The sequence below is a fragment of the Phoxinus phoxinus genome (genome assembly GCF_949152265.1).
Source record: "Phoxinus phoxinus genome assembly, chromosome: 21".
NCBI classification, from domain to species: Eukaryota; Metazoa; Chordata; class Actinopteri; order Cypriniformes; family Leuciscidae; genus Phoxinus; species Phoxinus phoxinus.
In genome coordinates, this window is record NC_136896.1 from 25,704,166 (window position 1) to 25,723,144 (window position 18,979).

General features: G+C 37.6%; 1 protein-coding gene across 1 annotated transcript in view; it reads right to left on the reverse strand.

The window, feature by feature from the left end:
- phyhiplb (phytanoyl-CoA 2-hydroxylase interacting protein-like b) overlaps positions 1-10,978 on the reverse strand; it is a 28,850-nt gene extending 17,872 nt beyond the window's left edge. The window contains exon 1 of the mRNA XM_079594876.1: positions 10,750-10,978. Coding sequence (XP_079451002.1) covers positions 10,750-10,858 — 109 coding nt within the window. The 5' untranslated portion in view covers positions 10,859-10,978. The remainder of the gene's footprint in view (positions 1-10,749) is intronic.
- Between the last annotated feature and the right edge of the window lie 8,001 nt (positions 10,979-18,979).

Below are 18,979 nucleotides of genomic sequence, written 5' to 3' on the forward strand. Positions count from 1 at the left end.
TACTTGAGTAGAATAAAAATAAAGTATTCAACTTTGCTACATTTAATTTTCACCAAAAGTACAAAGTACTTAGACAAAGGTGCCGACGGAGCAACAGGGCAAGCTGACATTTGACAGACACTTTTCAAACTACTGTGGTGGAGCCCTGCGTTTCAGCCAATAACTGACAGAACTGAAGCAGTTCAGCCAATAACTGACAGAACTGAAGCAGTTCAGCCAATAACTGACAGAACTGAAGCAGTTCAGCCAATAACTGACAGGTCTGACTCGGGTGCAAAACCAAATCAAAACTTTCAGTTCGGCTGGGGGGCGGGGCGTTCAAGGGTAGATATTACCCTTTAAAGACAAACATCATTCTTATGAAAATACCTGCGATAGCTTGATGAACACAGATATATTATCGCTATCATCTGATTGTCTTCATATTTCATCAGTCAAAAACGTCTATATTTGCATGTTATTATATCCATATAAGGCATTTCCTGAAATTTCATAAGTTTAATACTTCTATGAATCTCACTTGTGGACTTTCTGCGTGAGGGATTAATCAGTACTGGGCTTCCAGTATGAATGAAACAGATTGAATGAAACAGAACGCTCCATATCGCTATCATCTCCCCATTTTGGGTAAAAATAAAAAATAATACTAAAGTACTTTGTAACGTAGTTACTTGAGTAGTTTTTAAGCAAACTACTTATTTACTCTTACTTGAGTCATATTATTTTTCAATACTTCTACTTGTACTCAAGTAAATTATTACTTAAGTAGCAATACTTTTACTTAAGTACAATTTGTTAGTACTCTTTCCACCACTGTCTAACCGTATACATACTGGGAACTATATTCTCAGAAGGCGAAGCACTGCTACTTCTGCGGAGTGATTTGCTCGCAGCACCTGAGAAGCTCTGTGGTGAGGAGCAAAGAGTTCGCTCAGAGTGTTGCGCAAATCACGCTGTGACTATACAAACCACAAAATGTAAATAGGAAAATGTTGGCGTTATTTTGTCACTTATTGGGAGCAGTGTGCTAGTTGGAGCCGTTTACCTCCAGTCTTTGTGCTAAGCTAGGCTAGCGGTGGGTGCGTCAGATAGAGGTATGGCACGGAAAGAGATGAAAAGGGTATGTATGGACAGTCACAAGACAGAGAGAGACAAACAAAGAGAGAACGTTCTTATTGACACGGTCCAGTGTGGCATCGATGCTGTCACAGTCCTTTGAGTAATATAATGGGTGTGGACACACGACTCTATTGATTTCGATTCTATTGTATTAAAAGACTTGATCAAATAATCGTTCTCATGGACATTGCCAAGCTTTTCAAATGTGCCGTCATGTCATAGATGCTGCTATTTGCACTAGATGTGTTAAAGCACATGGACAGAATCACAGACTCTAATCTGATTGGTCAATGGATGTTGGACAAAAATGTGCGCAGATGTGGGCCAAGAAGGGACATGACGATGATATGATGAACATGACTGAGTCACAATGGGTACGTTCTGTTCCGACCCATCTGTCCCCTGAGTTTTATACTTCTCAGCGTGCCATGGACTTAAGCTAAAGTCCCAAAAAGTCGGTGTGTTCCTTTAAGATTTGAGGTACACTGCAATTGACCTAACAAATGTAGAAAAGTGTTTTTTTTTTGCGAGCAACAGTATTGTGTTTAATAGACATGCAGTGAAAGTGAGAAATTAATGAATAATGAATAAAATCACAATGTCACACAAGCACTGACACAGGTTTCCTGAACACAAAGGTCATTCTCCACTGGTTTATTTTGGGCCTTGTTGGGCTTTTGGTTAGTATCGGGTAACATAAAACCTCTTTGAATGGTTTCTTTTGCTCTAATTGTGTCTTTGTTCAAGGTTAAACCTGGTGTCTGTTTCTGCCTACTGATATTTCATTCGCCTTATAATGGCATTGTGCTTAGCCATTGGTTTTTACACAGTTCTCTCTAGTTTCTTATGATAACAAAATCATGTCTAGATCTCATTGGGTATTCATTGTAATCCATGCAATTTGCTAAACCGACTTTCTTTATGACTGCACTGTACTACTGTATGCTGCCTGTTCAACCAAAAAATACAATTCTGTCATCATTTACTCACCCTTTTTGTTGTTTTGAACCTGTTTGACTTCCTTTCCTTCGGATTTAAAAAAAAAAAGGATGGACTAATTGCATTAAAGCAAAAAAGGACACAAATGCACCACATGCTTTACTGTATCAGTTATGGCTCTTATCTCATCATGACAGGCTGATCTGTTATCTTTCAGAGAGCATCAGAGACATACTGTTCAGTGTTTACTAATCTGTTTCTGTTTCTAATCTGAGTCACCACGTGAATGAAAATTGGCCGCAGATAACAGAGGAAAAAAACTCATTATGCAAAAAATTCCCATATAATTGTCATTTGTGTATGGTTAGAGAAGGTAGATTTGTCAGCTTTTAAAAGCGAAAAGAAAATATTTCCTAAATCTTTAGGCCTAGTTGTTCAAATCCAATCAATCTTTGCCATATTTGGGCACAAATCCATCATGGTTCAAATCCATTAATCCATCATGAATATGGCCCATATTTATACATTTAGTATGCATTTATGCATTTGGCCGAGGCTTTTATCCAAAGCAACTTACATTGCATTTAAAGTATGCCTTCATTTTTCATCAGTTCATGCATTTCCTGGGAATCAAACCCATGACCTTGGCGGATGCTCTCCTGTTTGAGCTACAGGAATTATTATACAGTATTTGACCAGTATTAGTTCTATGTTTTGGTCTATTAAACCACACTTGTGCTGTTGTTTATGCATTTACATAATTTATACAGCCTATGTCATGTTAATAATTATTCTACATATTGCTGGGCATGGTAATATCAATGCATTTCATGTATTATAGCATTTTGCACAGTATACAACAAGTTTGGTTCAACGCTTTCAACAAAACATGCAAAAAACTACACAAAACAGCCAAGATTAAATGAGACAGACATAGTTGATGTTCAGTCAGTAAGTTCAGTCACTTTATAAGGTTTCATTAGTTAACATTAACATGAAGTAATAATGAACAGCATTTATTAATCTTATTTAATGTTGTCAACATTTACTTACACATTATTAAAATCAAAAGTTGTATTTGTAAAGATTAGTTTATGCACTGCGAATTAACATGAACAAACAATGGACAGTTGTATTTTTATTAACTAACGTTAACAAAGATGAACAATTACCAGTACAGTAACCAACATGGTTGGTTAATTCATGTTAGTTAATACATTAACTAATGTTAACAAATTAAACCTTATTGTAAAGTGTTACTGTTCAGTCTTTATCCATGAGTGAACAATGAGCTTGTCTAAGCGCATGTAGGCATGTAGAGCGAGAGCGAACAATCACATGACTGAATCTGTTAATAGAGCAGGAATGCGACATATAACTGTCTTAACACTAGACAGAAACAACACACACACACACACACACACACACACACACACACACACACACACACACACACACACACACACACACACACACACACACACACACACACACACACAGCATTTGATGCCAGTGATATAACACCACGAGAAGATATGTGATCTGAGAAAAGCAAGCCTGGCATGGTGTTTCTTTTGGTGTGATGTTTGCGGATGAGGTGATGGAAAAACATACAAAGTTGGAGCTGAAGGGCACAGTCTCAAGCTTTTATTAGAAGATGAAAAATCATAGTTGGAATTTTGTGGCTTTTGGTCTACGTCTATTTTGGTGTAATGCAGTGACAAAAAAGTTTTATACTCAAAATGTAAAGTCTTTTTCTTCCTTGAAAACAGAACAAACATATTGATGTCTCATCTTGCACTCAGGGGTGTATACAAAAAACAATTGTGTGTGTGTGTGTGTTCTGAAAAAGAAAGGTCATACGGCAGTAGAAGAACACCAAAGTGAGTAAATAATGATCCCTTCTGATGTTACATCAGCCAAACTTGACCTATTGAACTTATTTCTGATCAAAGAGACCTAGAAATCTAACTGGGCATTCACACCGCCGCCCTGCCAACGGCGCCGTGCAAGATTTGTGTTGCTTGATCTTTTTTTTAACTTTATTTACGTAAAGGGGCCGCAAAGCAAATAAGCATATTGATCAGTATTTGTGCAGACTGGCCACACGTAGGGTATAAGTTAACCTAATAATATCTTTTAAATGTAAAAGTAAGAAAATGACCGATGGATTATATTTTATAACAATTATATTTACTTTGCTAACGAAATAAACAAATTCCATTTGTGTGGTGTGGCTTTTGTGTTCATTTTCAACTGCGAGTCTAATTTCAACATGCAGTTTATAGGATGTTTACTAGACTTGGTCTTTACTTAACATTAACATTGATTTGTGTTCAGTCTACATTACAATAACTGTCCTGGTTGTAGCCTTAATACAATGTGTCAAATCGGTGTTGTTTTAAGCAAATTAATTGCATTCCCGCTGTAAAACAAGCGTTCTAGTGCGAAAATGTTGCCTATAAATAGTGTTGCGCAGCTTTTTCTTATCAAATTCACAACATTATGGATGAGCACGTTGTTGTGTTTGGTGTGGCATTGCTCTACCTGCGGAGAAGACGTCGGAGATCGGTGTGGGTGTATGATATTCTCCAAGCCTGTCAGCAGCTAGGAGAATATCACCGGCTTATAGTTTCTATAAATACTTATAGACTACTTATGATGTTACATCAGTCAGGAAGTAGTCCATATTTAACCTATTGAACATATTTCTGGCCAAAGAGTCCTCAAAGGGTATATCTTACTATACATTCTCATAGATTTCTTCTGATGTTACATCAGCACACAGTAGTCCATATTTCTGGCCAAAGAGTCCTTGTTTTTGAACTTTCTATACATAATCATACACTCCTTTTGATGTTACCTCATCCGGACAGTAGTCCATATTTGACCTATTGAACATATTTCTGTCCAAAGAGTCCTAGAATTTTAACTTACTTTACATTCTCAAAGACTCCTTCTGTTGTTACATCAGCCAGACATTAGTCCATATTTAACATACTGTACATATTTCAGGCCAAAGATACATTTTTGAATTCACGTGTTTCATAAGACCTATTGCCACAGGTGTATAAAATCAAGCACTTAGCCAAGCAATCTGCATTTACAAAAATTTGTGGGAAAAAATGGGTAATTTTGAAGAGCTCAGATAATTCAAACTTGGTAGTGGGATAGGATGCCAACTTTGCAATAAGTAAGTTCATGAAATGTCATCTCTGGTATACACTATATTGCCAAAAGTATTGGGAAACCCCTCCAAATAATTGAATTCAGGTTTTCAATCACTTCCATGGCCACAGTTGTGTAAAATCAAGCACCTAGGCATGCAGACTGCTTCTACAAAAATTTGTGAAAGGTCGCTCTCAGGAGCTCAGTGAATTCAAGAGTGGTCCCGTGATAGGTTGCCACCTGTGCAATAAGTCTATTCGTGAAATTATAGAAAGTGGAAGCAATTGGGAACAACAGCAACTCAGCCATGAAGTGGTAGGCCACTTAAAATCACAGAGCGGGGACAACGCATTCCAACTTTCTGCAGAGTCAATAGCTACAGATCTCCAAACTTCGTGTGGCCTTCAGATTAGCTCAAGAACAGTGTGTAGAGAGCTTTATAGAATGTGCAAAATTTACCAAGTGCAATGCAAAGAGTCGGATGCAGTGGTGTAAAGCACGCCGCTATTGGGCTCTAGAGCAGTGGAGACGAGTTCTCTGGAGTGACGAATCACGCTTACCAGACTGGCAATCCGATGGACGAGTCTGGGATTGGCGGTTGCCAGGAGAACGGTATTTGCCTGACTGCATTGTGCCAAGTGTAAAGTTTGGTGAAGGGGGGATTATGGTGTGGGGTTGTTTTCCAGGGGTTGGGCTTGGCCCCTTAGTTCCAGTGAAAGGAAGTCTTAATGCTTTAGCATACCAAGACATTTTGGACAATTTCATACTCCCAAATTTCCTTTTCTAACAAGGCTGCGCACCAGTGCACAAAGCAAGGTCCATAAAGACATGGATGAGCGAGTTTGGTGTGGAGGAACTTGACTGGCTTGCACAGAGTCCTGACCTCAACCCGATAGAAGACATTTGGTATGAATTTACATTTACATTTATGCATTTGGCAGATGCTTTTATCCAAGGTGACTTACATTGCATTATCCTATACATTTATACATAGGTATGTGCAATCCCCTGGGATCGAACCCACAAACTTGCGTTGTCAACGCAATGCTCTTACCACTGAGCTACAGGAAAGCTGGAATTAGTGTGGAGACTGCGAGCCAGGCCTAACATCAGTGCCTGACCTCACAGATGTACTTTTAGAAGAATGGTAAAAAATTCCCATAAACACACTCCTAAACCTTGTGGAAAGCCTTCCCGGAAGAGTTGAAGCTGTTATAGCTGCAAAAGGTGGGCCAACTCCGTACTAAACCCTACGGATTAAGAATGGGATGTCATTAAAGTTCCTGTGCATGTAAAGGCAGATGTCTCAAAACTTTTGGCAACATAGTGTATATTCCATGGTCAACTGTAAGTGATATTGTGGAAAGTGGAAGGGTTTAGGAACAGCAGCAATTCGGCTACAAATGAAAGACCACATAAAGTCACAGAGTGGGGTCACCGAGTGTTGAGGCACATTGCGCGTAAAAGTTGCCAACGCTCTGCTGGTTCCATAGCTGAAGAGTTCCAAACTTCCACTGGCATTCAATTCAGCACAAAAGCTCTTTGGGATAAGCTGGACATTGCGAACCAGGCCTTCTCGCCCAACATCAGTGCCTGACCTCACAAATGCTCTGCTGGATGAATGGGCAAAATTCCCACAGAAACACTCCAAAATCTTGTGAAAAGCCTTCCCAGAAGAGTGTAAGCTGTTATAGCTGCAAGGGGAGGGGGGGGGGGGGGGCAACTCTATATTACTGTAGAAGGCAATGTCATTAAAGTCCCTGTTGGTGTAATGGCAGGTGTACCAATACTTTTGTCTATATAGTATATTTAGATATAATGAAAAAGAGTTTACACTCAGCTGACACTTATTTAAACAGCATGATTGTCTCTAGAAGCATGTTCAGCTGAGAATAGGCTATTAATCATGAATCAGCTCCATTGTTTGTCTGATCTACATCTGCTTTGTTGTCGTTTTGCTGTGCTATGTGCACAGTGGACACAATTAGCAAATTGATGGCCATGTTAAATAGTTTCTTTCACTAGCAGGCGGGCTTGGCAGATGGTGGCCCCTGTTCTGGAGCCAGTCCCTCATCCACAGCTGGCCAAAGCTGTATATTCAGACAGGGGTAGTGAGTATAGCACTGTCAGGCTCCTGTAGGCCTTACACAAAGGACTACCCATCTGAGGCCTGCCCCGAGGGGGAAGAAACGCCCCCCTTTAATGCATGCTTATCAAGGAGTCCCACAGCACGTCTCGGCTCATCCATATTTTTTTTTATCTTTTCACAAATGAATGCATGTCCTTAGAGTATTCTGTGGTTCAGAAGCAAACGCTTGCTTTGAGTGCATCTGCAGTTTCACAACGATTACATAATAGAAATATGGGCTCATTCCTACTGAATCTAAAGGAGAAACATATCATATTGGCACCAAGCATTAACAAGAAGGTCATAAATTGTTTTGAATATAATGAACATTCTCGGTCATTCTCAGGAAATTGGTGCTATTTGTTTCACAATGACTGAATTAACAGGATACTGACTTTATTTAATAGTTTGATAGATTCACCTCTGTTTAAGTGTGTAATGCCGTTTGTTTGCCAATTTGCATATCCCCAATCATTAGCATTTTAATTGGTTGCAGGAAAAAATACTAATTCTACCTCAATTTTGCTTTTGATGAGAATTCAGTATTCTTTTCTGTGGGTTATTTTTTCTAAAATGCTTTATTTTTTGGCACAAACCAAAAGATAAATATAAATATTATATTACACTTTAAGAAATAAATCTATTGGAAAAAAAAAATCCTCACATAAAATGACCAGTACATTTCCTGTCAAGTATACGGACATTTCCTTCAATATAAGCATAATTCAAAATATGGGGAAAACAAAAGCATCTATGAAAAAATGTATACAGAAATTAACATGGTATGCTGGTCTTTATTATTTATGAATTTTCTTTCTGTCATAATATTTGCTAGCTAAGTCTGTTTTTTTTCCCGCAAATATGTTGGAAGAGAAAATTCATTAGTTATTATATTATTTTTGTAATTAATTAAAATACATTTTGAAAATAAGTGAAAACACCAGAGATTACAAGGGAATCTGAAATGATAAGTATATAAATGTAAACTCTTACTGTGATGGGGTTAAAATAACGCAGTGCTTTAGGGTTTGGCGTATAGGGTTATAAACGAAAAATAAATTGGTACTTTGCTAGGCTGAAACCACATATTTAGGATTATGGGTAATAGTTTATTAATACTTAGACACTGAAAACCCCATATGTGTTTACCACTGATCTGAATAATGATGGGAATCATTCCTTTATGTGGTCCCCAGTGTCTATTGCAGTTAGCCATGATCCTGGGCAATGAAAAATTTGAATTTTTTTCCAATTAAATTATTTGAAAAAGTCCCAATTATTTCCCTAAAAATTGACAACCTAAAGTTGGATTAAGTTTACTTCATAACTTGGTTACCCTTTCCTCTAATCTCTGACACAGATGTCCATTATTATGCCAACGCAAATGGAGAGGGGAGGTGTTGGAGTGTTCATGGCACGCTGAGAAGTATAAAACTCAGGGGACAGATGGGTCGGAACAGAACGTACCCATTGTGACTCAGTCATGTTCATCATATCATCATCATGTCCCTTCTTGGCCCACATCTGCGCACATTTTTGTCCAACATCCATTGACCAATCAGATTAGAGTCTGTGATTCTGTCCATGTGCTTTAACACATCTAGTGCAAATAGCAGCATCTATGATATGACGGCACATTTGAAAAGCTTGGCAATGTCCATGAGAACGATTATTTGATAAAGTCTTTTAATACAATAGAATCGAAATCAATAGAGTCGTGTGTCCACACCCATTATATCACTCAAAGGACTGTGACAGCATCGATGCCACACTGGACCGTGTCAATAAGAACGTTCTCTCTTTGTTTGTCTCTCTCTGTCTTGTGACAGCATGGCTGAAGGGACTTCGAGTTCCTCTGCACAGTGCTGGTACAGAATATAAAACAGAGCTCTTAGGAAATTTCGATCAGCTCACACAAAGCACGTTCTTTTCTTCTGCGCTGAGAGACTGATGCTAAACAAGTCCCAAAAATCTGTAGATTTGATATAATGGATATAATAACATCTTGTTTCTTGCATTCATACTGATTATTAGTGGTTAACTGATTAGGATTCTGAATTTAACTTTTTTTGCATTTGCTCTGAAATATTTACTCAAAATTCACCAATCAGCATTTAAACAGGAAATTATCTTCACATTATCTTTACTTTGTGAACTCGACACATCTGTCAGTTATGTATTCGACTTATGTGATACATGTCAAAATAACCAGATATTGGACAATTAATTGACTTGGCCAACAAAAAATAATAATCAATTGAATATGAAATACTAAATATTCTGCCATTATGATACAGAAAAAAAATGCTCTTGTGCTTTAATATGACATGCTTTGTATTTTAATATTTGCTCCTTAGCTAATATGTTATATTTACATAAACTGCTTTTCCAGAGCAGCAAAAGGCAAGAGAGCTTTTCTGGAAAATCAATGACTAGGTAGGCTATGCCTAGAAACGCACGCACTGGGATACACCCATGTAAACCCTGTCCATAACCAATTGTGAACTTACAGTTGTAGACATTCGCATATATAACAATGTACAGCACAGTGTCACCTAGATGAATCAGCATATTCAGAGTGTGGATCGACTAAGAATTTTGCTGTTTCATTACGGTGTCAGTGAGTGAATTGCTCACTGGTCGTATAGCCAGATGCATGCAGCTGCAATCCGGTATTGTTTCAGTATTGTGCGCGCGCAATGACCGTGTCCATGGTGCTGAACGTTACGCGCGCATCACACTGAAACAAGCATTCAAGTGCAAGGAATATTAATGCTCAGAGAACATGCATCTTTCAATGGCTCCAAATGAATATAATAAATATCAACATCCATGCGCCTTAAGAAATATGTGATTTATTCATCAAAACGTCGTTTTTACGAAGAAACTCAGGACTGAAATAATAAGTCCTTGTCTTGAAAGCTTTAATGCAATGCTATCTTAAAAGAAAAGCCAGAATAACTAGGTAAACTCAGGCGCAAATCTCTAGTAGCATATGCATCAGTCTTATAATGCAAGCGCCCAAAGAACAGTCATCAAAACTGTATTTTATTTTAATTTTTGCATTTCAGCACGTGAGTTCTGATATTTGCCTGTATTAAAAATGACATCTCCCAGTGAAAGCTCGAATGCAATGACACACCAAACCAGATCCAGCCAAATCACAGAATAGCTGAGCAACCTCACGCGCTCCTCAGACCTGTAGTAGGTAGCCTATGCATCTGGATCTTTAAAAGCATGCGCCTTAAATACATTTGCATTTTGTATTTTGCATGCATTTAAATATTTCCCAGTCTGGAAAGCTCAAATGTCTCAAAAGCTCCTCCACTTCAGTTCGTCTGTCTGAAAAAATGGGGGAGAATTGAACAAAAGCATCACTTCTTCTTAGTTCTTACCTTCTCTCCCACAAAGCTGGATGGCGTCCAGACTGAGATTCTTTATCATGTCCTCACACGGGCTCGTGGGGCTGCTGACACTGTGTCCCACGCGTGGAACCTCCATCATTGAGCTTCTAATGAAGAATATTCCGTCAGTGAGAGTGACTGCAGTGCCGCAGGACAGATCTCCACTCACTCCGCGCTCTCTCGGTCTCTCGCGGGTTTCCACAGTGTGCAGCCGATGATGAGGGCTACGTCAGCACATCGTCACGGCCGCTTCATCAGAGCTGATCTCTCCTCCTGCGACACCACAGTCAAGGGCAAAGAGCAGTGCTTCTCTCCTGTGGCGTGTTCTACTGTAATTACACTGCCATATTTATATTTATATAGTCACTCTCACTGGTGTCTTCGTTACAGTCAGTGAAAGTATTTTAGCCTACTTGAGTTTTTATATTTCTGTCAACTTTTGTCCACTTGTATTCCATATTTCCTAAATAAAACGTATAATTTTACTCCGATACATTTCCCCGAAGCATATTCGTTACTTACTGCAAAATAAAGTCGGAAGAACACAGACAAGCAAGCAGGTTTGACCATAGATATTATAGAGACTAGATCTTAGATATTATATAGAGACTAGATCATATATATTATATAGAGACTAGATCATAGATATTATATAGAGACTAGATCATAGATATTATGTAGAGATGTCTATGGGTTTGACGAACAGTGGTCATCTATATGATGTCTACTATGGGTTTGACCATAGACAGTATGGGTTTGACGAACAGTGGTCTCTGGTAGCCTACTTTGCGCATGTGCAAACACATGGTTGTACGAGAGCGGCCTCTAGAGGCGAAATAAAAACTATCACTCGTGGAGTTTGTTTTGATCATAGACAGTATGGTTTTGATAGATGAGACTGCGCGCTGCACATTGTGGGACACGTACGTTAGATGCGGATTTAAAACATACAATGAAACGGTATGTTACACAGTACATGTTTTCACATCATTAATCGATTTGTTGGCTAGATGTGGAGAGCAGCAGTATGTTTGCCGTCGAGGCTGAGAGAGGATGCAAACATTAGAAGGCCTAACTTTACCTCAAGTGGGAACTTACCTCAAGCAGAAAATCATTCGATTTCATTTAACAAAAACAATAACTGTAAAATATTTTGACTGATCAAGTGATTAATAACAAAACAGAAAAATCACAAGGGCTTAAAAATAAATACGTATCTAAAAGATTTGTAACATTACCTAAGATTTGTAACATTTGTAACATTACCTAAGGATAATACATGTATTGTTAATTGTTAATTTTTAACATTAAACATTTTAAAATTGTATTAATGCACTGTGAATTAACATAAATGATCAAGTTATAGCCCAATTAATATATTAATATTTATTATGTTGTAATATATTTGTGTTACTATGATAACATTTGTTGTGTTTGTTTTGTTATTGTCCTTCGGATGAGATGTTAAACCGAGGTCTTGACTCTCTGTGGTCATTAAAAATTCCAGGATGCCCTTCGAAAAAGAGTAGGGGAGTAACCCTGGCATCCTGGCCAAATTTGCCCCTTGGCCTCTGTCCATCATGGGCTCCTAATCATCCACATACTGATTGGCTTTATCACTGTCTCCTCTCCACCAGTAAGCTGGTGTGTGGGTGTTCTGGCGCAATATGGCTGCCGTCGCATCATCCAGGTGGATGCTGCACATTGATGGTGGTTGAGGAGATTCCCCCCTTCCATGAAGCACTTTGAGGTCCCATAAAAAGCGCTATATAAATGTAACAAATTATTATTGTGAGGAAAGCATGCAGCTCATATTTACATATTCATCTAAATAGAACAAAAGAACTAGCAAAGAACGAAAAAGAACTTCGCATGAGTGAGGGCTTGAGCAATTTTGAGCAAAGTTGCTGGCTGCAGTTCACCTAATGGCCACTGGTGTCGCTAATAACAAGGGTTTCTAAATATACTCCCTGGCGAACATGCAAAGTTTGTTTTTGTTCTTCGCTTAAGTGTAAAAAGAAGTTTGAAATACGTGACCACTGGTATACTGTTAGGTTTGCACCAGATCTGCATTTCAGCACTCAGGTAAAGTCACGTCATGTTTATTTATACTGCACTTTATACAATAGATTGCTTTAAAGCAGCAGCTTTACAGAATTAAAGTTGCAGTAAGCGCTGCTGAAAAGTGGATCAAACTGAGCACCAAAACACACTTGTAGCCAATCAGCAGTAAGGGGCGTATACACTCGTGATGGGGGAGGAGAGATATTAGCAGAACGAGGGAGATGGCAGAGAGGAAAATACAAAAGAGGAATAGGCAAGGGGAATATAGGCTAACTTTAAAAAGAAGGGTTAAGATCAGGCAAGAGGTCGGATCCATGGGTCTTTTGGGAAGAGGCTTGTTTGTTTTGGTGATTTCAAATATCAACAGAGTTCACCAGAAATTGCTTACTGCACCTTTAAATACGAGTGTCTCTTTCAATTAGAATCACAACTTCAGTTTCTGCTATAAAGCAGATCTCCAGTGCATTCATGTTTTACTCATGGATGTCTAAACGAACTACGCTTTGGCCTGATTTAGTTCGAAATGACGTCACACACCAGTCTGTTAGTATGTTAAAGTGTCCTTATTCCCAAGGGAACACAGACAAGAAATGGAAAAAAATAAAAAATAAAAAAACTACAAATCAGCACTCTTAGAGCATTGCTTGGCAAATCAAATCCGAGGATGATTCATTGTTGTATGCAGGATATTGTATATTTGTCATTTATCGTTTAAACCATGACCAAAATTAATATTTGTCAGGCCAAATGCAAAGCAAATTTCACTCCTGTAGAAGAGATGACGCTGATTTTCTCTGCACCTTTCTTAGGACTGTCAACACGAATGCTTTAACACATGGAATTAGTTAACTAGTTAGAGTCATTAGCTAATATCCTCATATTTTATTGATTGGTTCATTTTGATCTCTGGGTGAAACATAATTTCACAGTATTAGTTCACTGTGAACATTCGGTTCTACATTACAGGGATAGTACACCCAAAATATGACAATTCTGTTATCATCTACTCACCCTTACGATGTTTCAAGTCTGTAATGTAATGTAGCCATGTGTAGCCTAATGTGTAACATAATCTCAAACTGGAATCTAATACTGAAAGTATTATCTAAGTGTTAACTTATGAACCTAGTGGAAAGCTACAAGTGTTTATTCTTCTCCTGGGCACACGGTGAACTCAGAACGGATTAACAGTGAATGAAATGTTTTGTTATGTAACAAGATTGCAGCCCGTCTGCTTTCTTGTTGTCCTATTGGTATTCCGGTGCACTTTGTCAACCAAATAAGTTTTACTCTTGTAAAGGAGAGGATAAACATCAGGATTTTCTATACTTCTTTCTTCATATGTGAAATCTATAGTTGTATTATAATGAAGGTACAGTGAAATAAACACTTAACTGGGGAATGTCCAAATGATTTCATTACCGGTGTATAGGTTGAATTTAGACATTAAAAGATGATGCACAATAGATGGTGTTACTGTACTGCATTCATAGTATACATTTTTATTAGTAGCCTACAGTATGTCTTAAAATGAAAGGTTCCAAAAGGGGGGTTTCACAGCGATGCCATAGAAGTACCTTTTTTAGTTCCCGAAATAACCTTTGAGTGAATAGTTCTTAAAAGACCAATTTTTTTTAAAGTGTGAAGAACATTTTTCCATCATACAAGAACCTTTTATGGAATGGAGAGGTTCCATGGGTTTTAAAGATTTTTCATGGACCCACAGATACCAATAAAGAACCTTTCTTTTAAAAAAAATGTGGGATTCAAACCCTTTCTAGCAATCAATCAGTTGAGAAACACGAAATTGAAGTTTAGAACAAAAATGCAAATAACTGAGACTTTCATACAAATGCAGCTTAAACACTAATACAGCTTAGACAATTTGATGCAGTTTGAACCACATTTTTCAGATTACAGCTTCAATGCGTAATCCCGAATCTACTATGATGAGGAAACTCAGTAAGCCATTTGTAGGTTGATTCCCCTCAAAAGTGTAACACTGTGTCTCTGTCACTTTCAAAACATTTGGTGTTTTTGAAAATGCATGCTGTTTATTTAGTATGAATTTGTGTAGTTTGAATGAAATTCGGACGTACTATACTCACGTGACCTATGGCATCAGTTGTGTTGCCATTTACAAATCCTCTCCTGTGGCCTCATAGGATAATAAAGTGTCCATCGACCGCACACTTAAAGGTGAACTGCAGCTTTTTTACCTTAACCGAACAGCTTCGGAGTCATTGGAATGGTTATATAACTTTTTTCGGGTTGAATGGTGGTCGTCTCGCACCCCCCTATCGCATGTGAGTGGAAAAAATACACTTGCAACTTTGAGCCGACTGGCTGCCGGACGCGGCGTCAAGAAGTATCGCGTGATATCAAGTCTCGCGATGTAAAGAATTGCTTTACGGCAAAAAGAAATCTGCTAAAATTCTGTCATTATTGCGCTCCCTCACGCTGTCTGAACCCGAATGAAGAAGACGTTGTAAAGAATGTCCCTTCTGCTTTGATGTCGTTGATCTACTAGCCTCTGGTATCTGAGAGTCGACAAAAAGTTTTCCGACAGTGTTGACAAATATCTATTCCGGAGCTGTAGGGGGAGCTCTATAGAGAAACCTGCGAGCAAAAAGCGAGAATACAGCGAAGAAATTCCCGAACCTGCATAGCCCTGCTTTAAGAATCTTGCCTACTGTTTTATGAAAACTATGAATTCAGACATACTCACATACTGTTTTTCGCTTACTATGGAAGTACACTTGTTCGGACACGACTATTGTTTGTTTTTAGCATCCTGACCAACATTGGCTCAGCCAATGGCATGAGTTTGGGGCGGGACTATCTGTTTGTCCAACCAATGGAAGAAAGAGGGAGTGTCCGAGATACTTGCAATAATTTTTGCAATTTAGCTTGGTGATGTATGTAAGTTTGTTTCTGCCACAGAATAAAACATTTTATATAAGATAATTGCGACTTTTTATCTCACAATTGCGAGTTTACATCTCGCAATTCTGACTTTATTTCTCGCTATTCTGACTTTATTTCTCGCTATTCTGACTTTATTTCTCGCTATTCTGACTTTATTTCTCGCTATTCTGACTTTATTTCTCACAGTTATAAAGTCAAATTCTAAGAAAGAAAAAAAGACTGACTTTTTCCCTCAGAACTGCACGTTTATATCATGCCAATTGCGTGTTGTAAAGTCAGAATTGCGAGATAAACATGCAATTCTGAGGGAAAAAAAAGTCAGAATAGCGAGTTTATTTCTCGCAATTACAACTTTATATCTGCAATTCTGACTTTATTCTGACCTTTTTTTGTTTTTTATTCTTCCATAGTGATGCTTGTTGCAAAGAAATTATGCACTTACTTTGATTTATGTTTTTTCCTGCTTAAATATCTTTGCTCTGTTCATTCTAATTTAGCTTGTAACTGTCCTTGAATTTGCTATCATATCACTTTAAATATTCATTCTGACTCCTAAAGCTTATCATTATATATGTGCCTCTAGGAACAGTATAGTAAATCAATCTTGTCCTTTGAGCTGACCTCGAAAGTGGTGGCAATATAAAGATATGAGCATTTTAGCCTAAACGCATGAGGTTTAGGATTGCTTTCAGTGTTCAAATTTCTAGCTGTGCCCATAAAGCTTGAAATGAATTATTCACATGGTTAAGTAGTTCAATAGACTGTGCAATTTGATGTCGGGATTAAGCAAAGTCACACGGTTGATTAGTCACACTAGGCGCTTTTGATTCAGATCATACAGGAGAATACACATCTTAACATGTATTTCTGCTGCCAGCTGAAGCAGGAACAGTGTGTGGTGATGTAAAGCGGCTGGTGATACAGTAGAGTCGTCAAGCCCTGAGAGGGCAGATAATCCAGTACCCCCAACCTGCAAACCATTAATAATCTGCCGGTATGATCCTCCCCCCAGCCGAGAACCCAACACACCCATCCCCCTCTTCCATCCCTCCATCAATACCTCTCCCTCTGTTTGTCCATTTTCAAAAATTAAAAGTTGCACCACAGAAACAAATTACATTTTATTTTCAACAATACATTTTTATTAGTCAGAAAAAAAGTCACATTTTACATTGCACAACACGGTTCTGACCCTCGAATGTGATTGGTTGAGGGGTGTTTCAGAAGTGCCGATATTGCAACACTGGCATTTTTGCTAATTTTTTTTATTCTGTATTTTCCTTTTCACAACAATTGTAAAAATGTCCACCTTCAGCTCACATGTCTTTGCTGTGAATTTGTTTTAGTTGTATAAAGTAAATGATAGGATAACTTTTATATTGTTAGTAATATTTCAAGATTAATATTTTCTGAACTGAGACATCATCTAGGTTTACCTGATTATCCACACATATTTTTGTTATAGGAAAAATCATGTTATGATGTACAGTATGTAACACATATCATACAATCATTGTATTTTATTGCATTACATATTTTTTTGCCTCCACAATAAACCTACAGAGCTTTTATCCTAAAACTAAGCATTTATATATCATCTTACTAAGATGTGTTATTGGGATCAGTGGCAACTATAAAAATATATTGTGTCACAATATATCGCAATACAAAAATGCAACAATATGTATTGTTCACTCAAAAAAAAAAATTACTGTGAAAAAAAAAAAAATATATATATATATATGTTACATAGAATTTATAATAATGCAATGGGGGAATATTTGTGGGTCCTTGTAATGCCAAATGTCTTATGTTACCAGTAAAAAGTTACCTACATTATTTTAAATATTTTGAGTCAGTAAAAGAGTGCAAGCGTATTCATCTAAAATAATTCTGTATTTTAAATCATCAATATTTTTATTCTGGCGTCACCATTGTCCTGTGCATTGGGTTACCAGCACCAAGTCCAAGCCTATTCATTTACTGTACACCCACAATGTAATATCAAATTTACAGTTTTAATCAACAGTATATTTTTTGTTAACCTTTTATCATATGTCTTAGAGTTTCGCAATAATACCGTATCGTGAGTTCAGTATCGTGATATGTATTGAATCGTGACTTGAGGGTATCGTTACACCCCTAGTGGCAACTGATATGTATATACATTTTATGAAAGTATTCTGCTATACTGTTATAAAGATCATCCCACTGATTTTCATTTAAAGCTCAGAATTTCATCATCAAATAACAATATCTGCACCAAACTGCATATTTTATCTCAGTATAACATGAAGTATGAAGCTCTATTGAAATGATTTTCTTCTGGTCACATGGTAAAGCTAAATATCTCCTCTTGTTTCTTGTAGTGTATTCCCAATGCTGTATCTTCATCTACTGCCAAATGTGAGGGGAAGATGACAGATGGCAAGACTTTATTATTATATGGAGGAGAGAAACAACCCCATGGAGAGACAGAGCCAGATATAGTAACGAAACAGCCTGGATGTGTAACAGCGATGTAATGGGGATCAGAGAGGTTGAGATGAGGTGCGCACACATACTCACAGGACTATGATGAAGAGCAGTGATTATAGGAGACAGAGCTCTAATGTAATCTCTGCGGCAGTGAGGGGGTTGTGTTGCACACGGAGGACACACACACATGAGTTTCTGACCTACTCTTTCCTGCCGTACAGTTACACAGCAATAAATGTGCTGAGAGGTCTTGCTGAAGCAGGCTAGCACTTACAGTGACACACTGACATATGCCATGGGCTTATATTTTAATCATGGGGCGGGATGCATCCAACTCTTCTTAAACTGACTCAGTTATTTATAATTGTAAACAAAACCATGATATGCTGGTCTTCTCTTTAAAGGAATAGTTTACTCTAAAATGAAAATTAAGTACCGGTAATCATTTACTATGGAAGTAAAATAATGACAAATGTTTTTGAAACAAAAGCCTGTTGAATTGCACGACTTGAATAAAATATGCATTGCATTTACCATGCTTGCATTTTAATGCATTGTATTTTTAGGACTTGCATTTTTTTTATTGGCTCAAATTCAACATGGTTGCATATTTAAGCTGTGAATATTTCAATTCAAAACATTTCAAACACATTTTCATTATAAAAAATTCAATAATCCATATTCACCTTTCATATTTCATTTCCAAAATATTCAAACTGTTTAAAAATACAACCTATAATATTCAACAGAC